At 40.5% G+C, this 13,140-nt stretch overlaps 1 protein-coding gene across 1 annotated transcript in view; it reads left to right on the forward strand.

The window, feature by feature from the left end:
* Fancd2 overlaps positions 1–13,140 on the forward strand; it is a 91,723-nt gene that overhangs the window by 33,667 nt on the left and 44,916 nt on the right. The window contains exons 19-24 of the mRNA XM_065425604.1: positions 4,086–4,193; positions 5,877–5,926; positions 6,355–6,414; positions 6,664–6,865; positions 7,465–7,544; positions 9,806–9,931. Of these exons, the coding sequence (XP_065281676.1) occupies positions 4,086–4,193; positions 5,877–5,926; positions 6,355–6,414; positions 6,664–6,865; positions 7,465–7,544; positions 9,806–9,931 (626 nt within the window). The remainder of the gene's footprint in view (positions 1–4,085; positions 4,194–5,876; positions 5,927–6,354; positions 6,415–6,663; positions 6,866–7,464; positions 7,545–9,805; positions 9,932–13,140) is intronic.

Below are 13,140 nucleotides of genomic sequence, written 5' to 3' on the forward strand. Positions count from 1 at the left end.
AAAAACAAGGCATGTCATGTGAGCATGTGCGAGCATGCTCAGTGGTTTGCACTTGTCAGAAAAAAGTTGCAAGTGAGAAACTTTCAACAATCAAATTTTATATCGTTAGACTAGATTCTATCAGTCCTCGCACACCTTGCAAAAAGAGACAGACGTACAATACTATCACTGGTTTGCGAGCGGCCACCTGTAAACAGAGTAATCACACAAGCGAGCATCTTATGGTAGGGCTTTGAGTGATAAGAAATGCGATAGAAATCGGTTTTCCCAGCACCTTTAACTGGAAACGAGATGCACAAGTATGTTGATTAAAAGTGCACATGCACAGGCTTGAGCATGTGGCAGGAAGCTAGGTAAAACTCAAATACTCCCAAATTATCGCGGTGGCAGAGATCATAGAGCAATGTAAAAAAATCAGTTTTGGCGAAAGCCAAGGGGCGGCGGCACATTAAAAATTTTTTCCTAGATGTCACGGGACGTTGGGCAGCACCTCCAGAGTAACGCTAGGCTGCGCTTTGTTTCAATAAGGAGGGCCTCTTCAAGCGTTCGGTCACCACCGTAGATATACCGCCGTGACTATTTGGGATTTTTTTTTTGCCACCGTACATGTACGATAGTGAGACTCAAAGGTTTAACCCTTTGAAGGTTTTTGCGGTATATGTACGGCGGCGGTTTTCTGTCCCGCAAGCTCTTTGCTGTATGGGTACGGTTTCGACCCTCTGTTTGAAATTTCGTGCCATAATGACCATTTGTGCTCACTGGGAGGTGCTGCCACCTCTTAAGACTTAGAAGAAGCATTTGAAATTTGTGCCACCTTCTTGTGGAAATAAACAGAACGGATTTCTAGCTTCAGCGCGTCGCGCAGACTGCGGTAACACCTCTTTTGTGGTTTCGGCACTGCCGTGTGATCGCAATGGAGGCGCGCGAAACATTTTTCTCTTTGTCGGCACTCTCTTGCAAGGGCGGCGGAAGTTGATTTCTGTCTTGATTGGCACTGTTCTTAGCTTGTTTATCACCGCCATTCACGAGGTATTCTGAATCTCGCTCTCTGCGGCAACGCACTAACGCAATAGGGTGCTTCAGACCTCTGCCGAAGGCAGCCGCATGCAGAGAAAATGTCGTGTGTGCCAACACAACTCGTCGCTCTAAGAGAACAGACACGTGTTTTAGGTGTGCAGAGTGCGATAAGGCATTGTGCGTAGACCCGTTTTTCAAGGAGTACCACACTCTGAAATACTATTGAACATTTTGCAGTTCTGAGTGATGCCGATACCAAAATACTGTTCCTAATTTTTTTTTACTTTTTATTCCCAACTATATACATTTTGTACATTCATGATCCGCAATAAAGTAATTCGACTACCTGGGAAAGTTTTTTTCAAAATAATTCAACCCGCAAAGGGTTAACCTAGGTGGTATCAAATTTCTGACCTAGATAGCTTACCATATTTACTTGCATAATGATAGCACTTTTTTGTCAAAAGAATTGATGCAAATTCAGGGGTGCGATCATTACGCATGTTAAATTTCCCACGAAAAGAAACATTTTCTTTTTTCATCCCGCATTTGCTGCGGAATGACAAGCAGGCAGCTGCCGCTGTCAGTGCGGGACACCAAAACAAAATGACGGCCGGAGGAGCAAGGCGAACGCGATTATTATTATTTTTTTTTTCGTGAGTACATCACCCGCATTGAAAGTTTCTTCCGTATCAATAATGAATGTTGTCATTAATAGCGGAAGTTTGTGACTATAACGTAGCCATGTCTACTTCGAGGGGACAGAAACAGAGATGGGCGCGCTTAGCTGCCAGTGACATAGAAACACATGGCAGGCGTGCTGCGGAAACTGCGGCATTTGGTTTCACTGCTATCCTAATACGGCACGTTTCCGCTAAGGGTGAGTGAATATCTTAGCTGCGTTACAAGCGTTGGCGTATGAATAGGGTGCACTTTTAATGTATCAGTGTAAACGTGGCCACTATTGTTGCCGCTTGCAATTGATTGCGTGCCCACCAGTGCAGACAAGAAGAATCGAAAGGCGCCCTTTATGTTGTTGTTGTTGACCAAAACCATTATGAAGCCGACAAATAATAAAGCCGAGGCAAGTTTGGTTGTAGCTTTTTCTTTTCATGGAAGTGCAGAAAGTGGTGAAAGGAATGAAATGTTGCATCTGCTTAAAAATGTTGAGCGCGTGCAGACCGCTTGGTATGTCTTCAAGAGTCATTCGCGTAGCATTCGACCGATGGCAAGCGTGATCATCATTAGCTAGACTTGGCACATGACATATTGCTGCGACAAGCACAGGGTGCAATCATTACACAGGAAAGAAAAAAATCAGATTTTGACGACAAAATTCAGGGGTGCAATCATTACGTGAGTGCGATCATTATGCGAGTAAATACAGTAATTGGCCACTTTTTTGAAAGGGGAACAGAATCACTTGATTAGGCGTCTGAGAACACAACAGCATGGAAGCTGCTATGATGAATCAAAAGTAAGCTCTGGCTGTTCCTGCCTTTTCCTGGGCATCCATTTTTATATAAGAAAATTTGCAGCCTGCTGGCGCAGTGTCACAGTAGCAAGCTTGCTTTTGGTAAACGAACTTTCGATATGTGTGGCATTTCTTGCTCATGTCACCATTGAGTGTTTTTTGGCCAGGTCCCTTTTACCGTGACAAAAGTTAAAAGCTCAAAACTTGGTTTGCTTTGTCTGTCTGTCCTTAACCGCTTTATGGTGTGGCATTGCTGCTTTGTAAAATACTGTGTTCTGCTCGGCCTCTGAAACTTTGAACTTGGTGTCTTTTTACTAATGCGCCGAGCAGTTTGGTAACGTCGGTACCTATTTTTTTATGTTGCTAGTTCTGAATTTCTCCAGGGGCATTGCCTGGTAATTTTTCATCAAGGCGTACTTGTCGTCTTCATTGAAGTCTTTCTTTTCCTTTTTGGTATTGTGTTTATGGCTGCTCTAACTTCATAAACACTAAAATTATGTGCAAAAGCAGCAACAAGAAATGAATACATTATCCTCATTTGACAGTATTGGCATTCCTTATGCACATGAAGCACTCAAATTCATTCATGACCGTGTGGTGACATGGCGCGATAGTGCATAACATTTGGCCTTCATTTATTGCAGGTTGCAAGTTACCTACTTTTTTTCAAATTTCTGCCTTTCTCTTAGCTACAGGCCTTATGTTGTAAGCTATGACAGTATTCAAAAAAACAGGTGCAATCTTTTTTTAAAAGCATACCTTCTCACACAAGAACAAGACACTCAAATTTGTGTTTGTGGCCACTTGGTAACATGGTGCATTGGTGGTTTTAGCATTCAGATTTTTTCCTCAGATGTTCGCACTGTTCTTTGAATGAATGGAGTTCAAGTTATTTTTGTAGATGGATGCTGGATTTGGCTAAAAACTCCCATCGTTACGCGTTTGGTGCACAGCTAGAGACAGTGATGAGCATAGATCCATACTACATTATGATGAGATGTTACAAAAGGTTAACGCACTAATTTCTTGTTTATTTCTGGCATAAATTACTTCTTTCTTGCACATTTGTTTACGAGTGGTTTATCATGTGCAATGAGCCAGGAATAAATTTTTACCCGTAATTTCCCATTATATGGCTCCATATAAGGTTTTAATGTTACTCTCACATGGATATGGACGACAACCACGATTTCAATGGCCAACGGTGATATTATGCTGCTCTCGTGTGAACACACCTATTTCGTAGTTGTGTTAGTTGTGTATTAATGACAGTAGAAAGCATGTTTGAAATTCAGCATTGCTAGGGTTCCAAATGTTGGCACAGCAAGCCATCAGCAGATGACCAGATTTGACAGGAGACACTTTCATGGCCCATTTAAAGCACCAAGTTGTGTTTATTTTGCACGGGAACAATCACAATCTTTTTTCCTTTTAACGTCGGTGTCTACACTTACAACAACTGTTGGATATACGGAAGGCATTCTCATATCAGATGCGAGTTCATTATGACGAGGTTCGACTACGCATAGTTTCTTATGGTGTCTGGAATGTAGATCATATTATGCTCCCCTCGTGTTTTTTGTTGTCACTGCAGAGCACCTTGGACATACTGAGAAACCTCTCACTGTGTCAGATCCGCACGCTTTTTCTCATCATTGCACTCATTGCCTATCGCGGAGGCCGACAGGGGGAAACGTATCAGGTGAGTACAACTCTTCGAGGTACTGCTGCACAAGATAAAAAAGAAATGTGAGAGAGAGAAAAAAAATGGCCTCAAATAGCTATGCATCAACTCGCCCAACATAGTGCTGTGCCGATGTACAACTTTGTACCACTTTGTGGAGTGCCGTGATACCTTGTGTCAACCGTCTTTTGCAGTTTTGTAGAGTAGTACTGGCTAGGCTTCATTTCAGGTCTCGGGGATAATTATTTTAATGTAGTCTACTTCCGTCCTTATCTAACCATGATAAGACATGTGAAATTGGTTGAATTCATCCTGCATTTAAAGTTTGGAAGAAATATTCAACATGCACAAGTGTCATTTGGCATTTTTGAACACGGGCACATTAAAAAGTGGTTTAAATAGATCTCACTAAGCGAATTCAAAGCGCTTGCACACTTGCCCTGCTGTTGCCATGGTGCTGAAAGTCCTTGTAGTCTTTCGCATTGTACTTTGGTTTAAACCACCTCAGAGAGGAATGCAAAAGCTAGTAGCCTTGTGGATTTTTCTTATCCTTTTCTTTTATTGCTCTTTTTCATTTCACTTTCCTCCCTCTTCATGCCAGTGATTATGCTGGTTTGTCTGAGTAAGAAAAAAAAAGCTGAAATAGAAAGCAAACAATGGACTTCAAACCATAGTGGCCCTACAATGCACTAAGAACTACCGCTACCAATATCTCGTGCAGCAAGAATAACTTACTGAAAGAAACTCGTAGGCAGATCAGCTTAGCAATTAGCAAAAGTGGACTGTATTGGAAACACCTCGACCCCTATAATGCACACCCTACCTTTCCCCTGGTTGTGATCCTGATGGACTACTAAAGTTGGCATCGAGTACCTTAGCCTGTAAAGTTTATCGGAATCCATAATGTTTAAAAAAGTGATTAAATTTCCAAAATTTGGTCTTCTATCTCTTTCCTTTTCTGTTTCTAACTGTAGAAGGATCTATTCATTTTGAGTCATGCAAAATTCTCCAAGACATTCAGATTCCTCTTTACTGAAAGTAGGACCTGCTTAACACTCTTTTCGCAGTAATGCAAGAAAAGGAATGTAATTTGTCATGTAACTAGTTAAACACGTACGCAAAACATTAAAAGAACAGACTGGTGGGCTAGTTGGTACTGCGTAACTTGAGGCAAAGTGCAAGAGAACAAAGAATGCTGTGTCTTCGTTCCCTTCTGTTGTCCTATGTGCTCTCTTGTGGTTTACCTCAAGTTAACACATTAAGATTTCTCATGTGTTTGTATGCTGCGCAAAAATACGCAAGCCAAAGGGCAAAACAACAGACTGAAACTCACTATGCCAGTTTGTTTGTATTTCTACTGGCATTGCTTGGTAACATTGACTTTTACATAGTTCATGTCAGTACAAAGAGCAAATATGTTAGGTATGCTTCTTTTTTGTAATTTCAATGGAATGCAAAGCAAAAAAACAGTTGTGGGCCATGCTTTCAGTGCTTGTTGGGAGTCTGCACCATGGTCTCTCATAGCCCCTCTGTTGCTATGAGACACTGAAACTGATCGCACATTTTTTTGTGAAATTAGCTAAGTCAGGTGCCTACAAGTTAAATTGTAATGTGATAATTCTTTGTTTTACCAGGTACTGATATTTAAAAGCGTAGCTTTTACATGAATTTAGCTAAATTTATGCTTTTTATGCCCTGCAGGATGAGTTGCACATGGTAATACGCAAGATGGTTACAAAATCTTGCCCCAGGTAAGTGTTTGTTTGTGTTTTGGGGTGATGATAATGGCTGGATAAGCTCTTGTAGCAAAAGTATCATTTGGGCCTGTGTTGTTTTCTCTCTGACATCTGTCATATATTTTAGGCCATGCAACAGACATCTTTGGCACCATTACCAAATGTTAAGAGTTGCTGAAGAGTTGCTGTGAAAAGTTTCCACTTGATAGTGATGATGGTGGCTTGACAAGCTCTTGTATTGAAGATATTTAGACCTGTGCTGTTTTAACTCCGGTGTCTATCATCTGTTACAACAGACGTCTTTATCACCATTACCAAGTTTTAAAAGTTGATTTTGCTAAACAGTTTTTGCACCAGTAATTTTTCGTATTTATCTTTTGAATGCACTTGGATGGGTTGGGCTGGCATGTGGGTTCTTTTTATGTTTGCCAACATTCTTTCAGGTCCAAGAGGATTGGTGTTGTTGCAGCACTGATGACGGTCAAAGCCATGGCCTCAACCAAGTGAGATTTGTTCACTCTGCAGTCCTGCTACTTTGTTTTCATCATGCTTATCTATTTTAGCTTCATCTTCCTTTTTTTGTCCAATTTGTTTTAACGATGTGCCTGTTGTTTTCCGGCTGCTCTTCATATTTCAATTTGTTGTGATAGCAACAGTAAACTGGTTCCTTCGTAGCTCATGTGTGCCAAATATTGACTATTTAAGGAGGGAATTTCGGAGTTGAAAAGCACTTCAATGCGCTCATCTTACAGGGGAACCAGGACAAGTGAATCGCTACAGTTGTCCGCATCTACTTCATCAAGCCATGCCACTCCTGCGGAACTGGTTCAGTCTGCAGTCGAACTCCTTGAGCTCGTGAGAGCATCGACTGCCTGCTGGCCTCAGGCAATGTCTCTCTTTTATGATGAGCTCAGCCGCATCGTTGTTCGGGGAGAGCTGGGCCAGAGCATTGAGGTAGGCACTCACTGGCTAGAGTATATATAAATAAATTATTTAAATTGTTTAAATTTGTTCCCACAAAATGTAATCAATATTCTTCTTTGCCAGATAAGCCAGCTGTACAAGTTCTTGTTTCTGTATGGCATGAAGGAATGATATTTCTGACATAGACTAAATGGTGGTCGTGGCCTCTGTTTTAATGTCTTATTTATTTCACCCCAAATGTCTTAAGCTGGTATATATAAGAAAAGATGGAATTGTTACATTGCATAATGTAAGGATCACACCATGTGTGTTTTTCCTTTCTTTTAATCCTTGGATTGGTACCACGTTGGAGATGTTCGTGATTCCTTTAATTTGTGGGAGGAAGGTGCAGGGAATATGAAAGAGGCTTCTTAACTGAAAATGTATGAGTCACGTGCTCCTAGGTTGCTAGCAGTGATAAAAGCAGCCACCGAAAACGTATTGCTTGGCAGGATAAAGCTATCATCAATCACAAGCACTGTTACCCCATTGACCTGCCCAATAGTAGTTTTAGGGTTCTGGCACGGAATATCTGTATTTGAAATGGGCCTTTAGACTATCTTGATGCATTGTCAAATGTCATTTTTCAGACCTGGATTAGTGACACCATTATCACAGACTTTCAGGATGATTATGTTGTTGATGTGACACCAGGAGAACTGGAGCAAACGTGAGTTCTCACATGACATCTTTGCCTAATAATTTTTTCTGGGCGCAATACAGAGTGCTTCCTGTCGCATCTAGTGAGGGATAATTTTACATCAGCTTTTTACTTGCTAATATTTTCATTCTTCTTATTTTTTTGTCTGCAAACCGGCTCCTGTGCACTTGTATCTTAATACAACAGGAAATGTGGTGACTATGGCAAGCAAACAAATCTACTTTTGCTGTGGTCGTTGTGCATTTTGCAATGATGGCTTGCTCTCCCCATCCCCCTCCCCCTTTTTTTGTTTTAGTTTACCTGTTGGGTCTTATTAAAAAGTTGAATCTAAAATTTTGTTTGGTGCCCCTACCCAGCTACCAATACCACCACCACCCATCTGTCTTCTTGTTTATAATGCAAAGCATTCTTTGTCTTTTACCAGGCATATTGTCTACCTCGTTTTGAGCATTCTCAATGAAAAAATTGTTTCTGATGGTTGAATGAACCAGGGCCCTTAACACAAAAGCCTGATCATCTGTTCATTTGACCACAGACACAGGCATACTTGTATATCTTATGCCAATGCCCACTAGTGTTTTGAGACAGTTGCTGCGTGCGTTGCGTTGCATAGCAACGCAACACACTTCCTTTAAGAAAACAAGAGAACGTACTAGCATGTTGTAGATGCTTGCATGCCACAGATACAAGAAGTGAATGCATACATAATTGCCAACCTTACTATTGTTCTTTGCTTGTATGGTGTCACATAGAAACAAGTCACTTATAAAACCAAGAGCATGCCAGTTTTCTGTATATTATACAGCCTTCAATATTGACCCAACTCATAATGGAACAGGCTGTAACATCTCTTCACTAAAGTACAATAACTCAGTGGTCATGCTGTCATACTGTCATCGTTGCCTTGCTGTTGTCGTCACACGTGTTCAGATCATGCACACAGTTTTTCGCTTTACGTCTTGGTTCATATGGTAGTGCTTTGCAAGAACCCAAACAATGATTCAGCCAGCTTGCAAAAGGCTTCGCATAACATTGATTCCCACAGTACGTCTCATTTGTATAATGTTTCTTTCCAGTTTCATTTTTGAACTAGAAATGTTTCATTCGGGGTCCAAATGGCCACTTTGAAGCTATAGCACATTTGTTGTCAAGGGTGGCACAAGTGAACGCACATCAGCCAGTCAAATTATTTAGCAAACATCATTTTTTTTATCAAATTAATAGAAGACTTGGCTCAAGGAACTGCGTTGCCACCAGCCAGGACCTTCAAAGTAAATTGAATGTGACAGTGATACACATTTAGCAGAGCATGTCCAGCGGTCATCATTGACGTGTATATGAGGAGGGAGTCAACTTCAACATACTGTCTTTAGTATCATGTTTATAAGCAAAAACTTATGTGAGCTTACACATTCGTTTTCTTAGCCGACCATGATATTGTGCAAGTTCTAGAGGGGTACTATTGACATTACATTTTTTTACTTGTATATTGCGTTACAATAATGTCCAAACCCGCTAAACATTAGAAAAAAGAACTGGAAAATGTCAGAGCGCCATAAATAACTTACTGTACATGTTCCTGTTCTGGTACCCAAGATGGGATGTGCTATAACATCATAATACACTGGCTTGCTCCATCCTTGTAGTCTCTGTGGCTGCCAATCTTGAGTGCAACTGTAAGAAATGTGCACAGCACCCTTGTTTATCTTTTTATGAGCAATGTAATCTCACCTAGCTTTAATGCTACATGAATGTCGGCAAATTTTGCTCCATGTCTTGACATCACGATTACACCAGGTCCAGCATTTTGGAACCAGCTTTAATTCCAAATTAAAACATCTGATAAAAATTGCAGCCCAATCATCATATTTTCTGAGTGTTATCCTTTTATGTGTGAGAAGTGTGTGGTAAAAGTTGTACAACTTTGAAAATGGTAATGCCGTTTAGCACAGATAAACGCACAACACGAGAGAAGGCAGACAGGACACAGCGCTGTGTTGTGCGTTTCTTTGTGCTAAAAGCTATTAACATGCAATGCCACCTAGCCCACCAGTCTGTTTTGCTCAAAAATGTATTGGCACTCTTGAGTTTATTGATTGCCTAATGTGACAACAATGGAATATGGTGGCTACTGTTAGGATGGAGCCATAAGAATTGCTCCATAAAAGAAATGGAAAGTAAGGGAGACATGCAGAGTGAGATTAGGCTGATGTAAAATCGCAAGAATCTGTAATGGTGTCGTTTTGTGTTTTGCATTTCTTTTCTCTCAGCGAACCAATCCAACATGAGCTGTGCTATGGCCTGGATCACCTACCTGAGGGTGCAATTGCGCTCAATTTGCTTCCCTTGCTTCTTGCTGAGAAGGCACAGCAGCAGCAGCTGAAGCCCAAAAGCAAGTATGTGGCTTTGTTTGCTTCTGTTTCTTGATGTGTGATTGATAGGTTTGACTTCTCTGTGGCAAGTTGAGGATTTATATGCGACTTTTCTCTTTGTTATTCCTCTCTTCTTCTTTAACCACATGCAAGCTTCGTGGAGTTTGTGTAGAAAAAATGGTAAGTGCCGTTGTACTCCTTAGATTGTGTGTTGTTGGAAAACCAAGCAAATGGTAGACGCAAATTTATTTATTTATTTATTTATTTATTCATTCATTTATTCACCCTTAGGGTCAAAGACATTAAAGAGGGGAGTGGTCGCATATACAAGAGAAGTGGTCGATCCTAATTATACAATAATAGTTTTACAATATGTACAATAATAACACACTGTTACAAAAAAAAAGCAGTTACAGTAAGTACAGTATATGCAAAAGAGTTATAACATCACTGTTAAAGCATGCAGGAACAATTCACAATTTTTTATTTCAGCCATTTGCGTGGGAAGGAAATTCCACTGTTTCGATATATGCAATATGAATGAGTTAATGAATGCGTGCATTCTATGAACGGAATTTCAACTTTATGAATATGATCTGATCTGTTAGAAACATATTGGGGAACAGAAATGAGTTTGTTATGCAAGTGCGGATGGTAGTAAAGCTTATGAAAAAAAAAACTAAATTATCTATATTAGATTGGGGTGCGAGAGAAGGTAGATTAAGATCAAATTTCATAGCTGTTATGTTGGCAGTGCGGCTGTATTCTGAGAAAACAAAATAAATAAAATTGTTTTGAAACGTTTCAAGTGCATGCAATAGATTTTCCTGAAAAGTGTCCTATATTCAAGTTTTGATCTAATTAGTCATTTATACAGGAGAAGCTTTATGGAAGAAGATCATGTTGAAAAATTTCGACGAATGTAGCCGAAAATGCGATTTGCGCTATTTGCAATGTGTGTTATAGGATCATTCCAGGCAAATTTTGACGTTATGTGTACACCAAGATACTTGTATGATGATACAAGTTCCAGTGGTATGTTGTTTATTCTGTAGACAGGTAGCGTTGTTTTCTATCTGGTTATGCGCTAAATTTACATTTAGTTATGTTTAATTCCATTAGCCACATCTAGCACCATGAACAGATTGCGTTAAGGTCAGATTGGAGAATGGTTACTTCGTTATCACAAGTTCTGTTCTTATAGATTACACGATCATCTGCAGAAAGGTGAATATTTGAGGAGATGCAAGAAGGTAGGTCGTTTCTGTGTATTACAAAAAGAAAAGGACCAAGCACGGAACCTTGTGGAACTCCAGATGTTATAGTGCTAAGTCTTAAATTAGTGTGGTTAGCTGAAACAAACTGAGAACAATTACATAAGAAACATTCAATCCAGGTCAGAAGTTTAGGGTCAGTGTTAAGTAGACTAAGCTTATATAAGTAGTTCATGGCAAACTTTATTGAAAGCTTCTGAGAAGTCAAGGAAGATGCAGTTGGCTAATGAAGAGTTATCCAGAATAACATTTAACTTATGCACAAAAGTTGCTTGTTGTGTTTCACAGGAGTAGGTTTTACGAAAGCCATGTTGTAATGGTGAAAAAAAACTAGTTAGATTCAAGGAAGTTTATAATATGTGACAAAAGGATATGTTAAAGAATTTTGCACAGTATGCTAGTAAGGGAGATTGCTCGATAGTTAAGGGGGGAATGCATGTTACCTAATTTATAGAGTGAAACTACCAGCCCAATTTTCTGGTTTGATGGAAGAGAACCAGTATTATAGTTATTGTACAGTATTAGTATAGTTAATAAGATAAATAAATAAACCATTGTACTTTTAAAAATTTTGGTTCAATTTAATCAAATCTTGGTGCGGAAAATCATTTTGGTGGCCTAATAGGTTTTGTTACACTGTTGAAGTTGATTACTACAGGGAACATGGCTGTGTAGTTGTAAGTATGCGAGGGTGGTATTAATGTATTTGTGTTTGAAGAAAAATTATTTGAGAAGACCTCGTATAGAACTTGACAGCACGCATTTTCGAGAATGGAGTAGCCTGAAACTATCAGTTAAGGTGACGCAATGATCTTTGCATGACTTTATCATGCGCCAGAATTTCCTTGGTTTGGTTGCAAGCATAGATGTCAGAGTTGTGGCTCAAAAGTTATTCTTGGCTTCTTTTACTGCTTTTATGTATTGGTTAGTTGCTGTCAAGTAATCTGTCCAGCGATCATTTGCAGGCGATTTCTTAGGAAACCTAAAAAGATGTTTCTTTTTGTTCGATAGATGCTTTAGGTGCTTGTTGCACTATGGAGCATTTGAATCGGTGCTTACGGTGACAACTGGAACATATTTATTTGTTAAATCAATAATTTTTTCAATAAACGTACTCCAGTTAGTGTCAACATTACGGCTGTGAAAGCTGTGGGGATGCGCGACCTTCGCGCCTCCCCTGATGTTTTTCCCGCATAGCGCGTCTCCTGTAGTGCGGCTTCGCCGCACACGCGGCGGTCCGAGTGGTACAGGCGCAGTGCGAGAGATGGCGCTAGTGGTGCGCGGCTAATAGGGTGCCTCGATGCGCGCGCCCCCGCTTAGGGTGAGGACATCTGCGTCGTCTGCTACGGCGGCCGCCATTCTCGCTCCCACTGCATGCTCGTTCTCGCGGAGAACGGACTCCTCCGCTTTCCGGCTCCCTATCTCACGCTCGGCAGCGACTGGGGCTAACCCCCTTTCTCCCGCGCTGTTATGCGGAGGGCGTTAAAAGGCTGAATGGGCATTTTTCTTCGTGAACGGAGGCGCGGTAAACAGGATTGCATGGGAAACCTCACTGATGTCCCAATGCAAGTGAGTGAATTTGATCGGTAAGAAAATTCAGCCGACGCGGTCAATGCAACAACGTCTTGGTTCTGCACGCTTTGAAGAAACAGCATCAGCAACGGTAATAAAATATAAAGTCCCCTTTTCGTCTGGTAACAGCCAGATGAATACAAAAGCTGTTACCCAAGCAAACATGAAATCATTTATTCAGTGCTTATGAAAACACACAAAGTTAGAGATTTGTGTTTAATGGGAACGTGAACACTGAACATTATTGCACTTTTTAAAAGTCGACATTTATGTTAAATAGACCGTAATTGATAAAATAGTTGTGATCACTATATATATAGATGCAGACTTCAGACTTTGAAGGAAAAGGCTCGCAGAACTGCAGATTCCAGCTTGCTTACGCAAGGC

Source organism: Dermacentor albipictus, chromosome 1 (assembly GCF_038994185.2).
Source record: "Dermacentor albipictus isolate Rhodes 1998 colony chromosome 1, USDA_Dalb.pri_finalv2, whole genome shotgun sequence".
Classification (NCBI taxonomy): Eukaryota; Metazoa; Arthropoda; class Arachnida; order Ixodida; family Ixodidae; genus Dermacentor; species Dermacentor albipictus.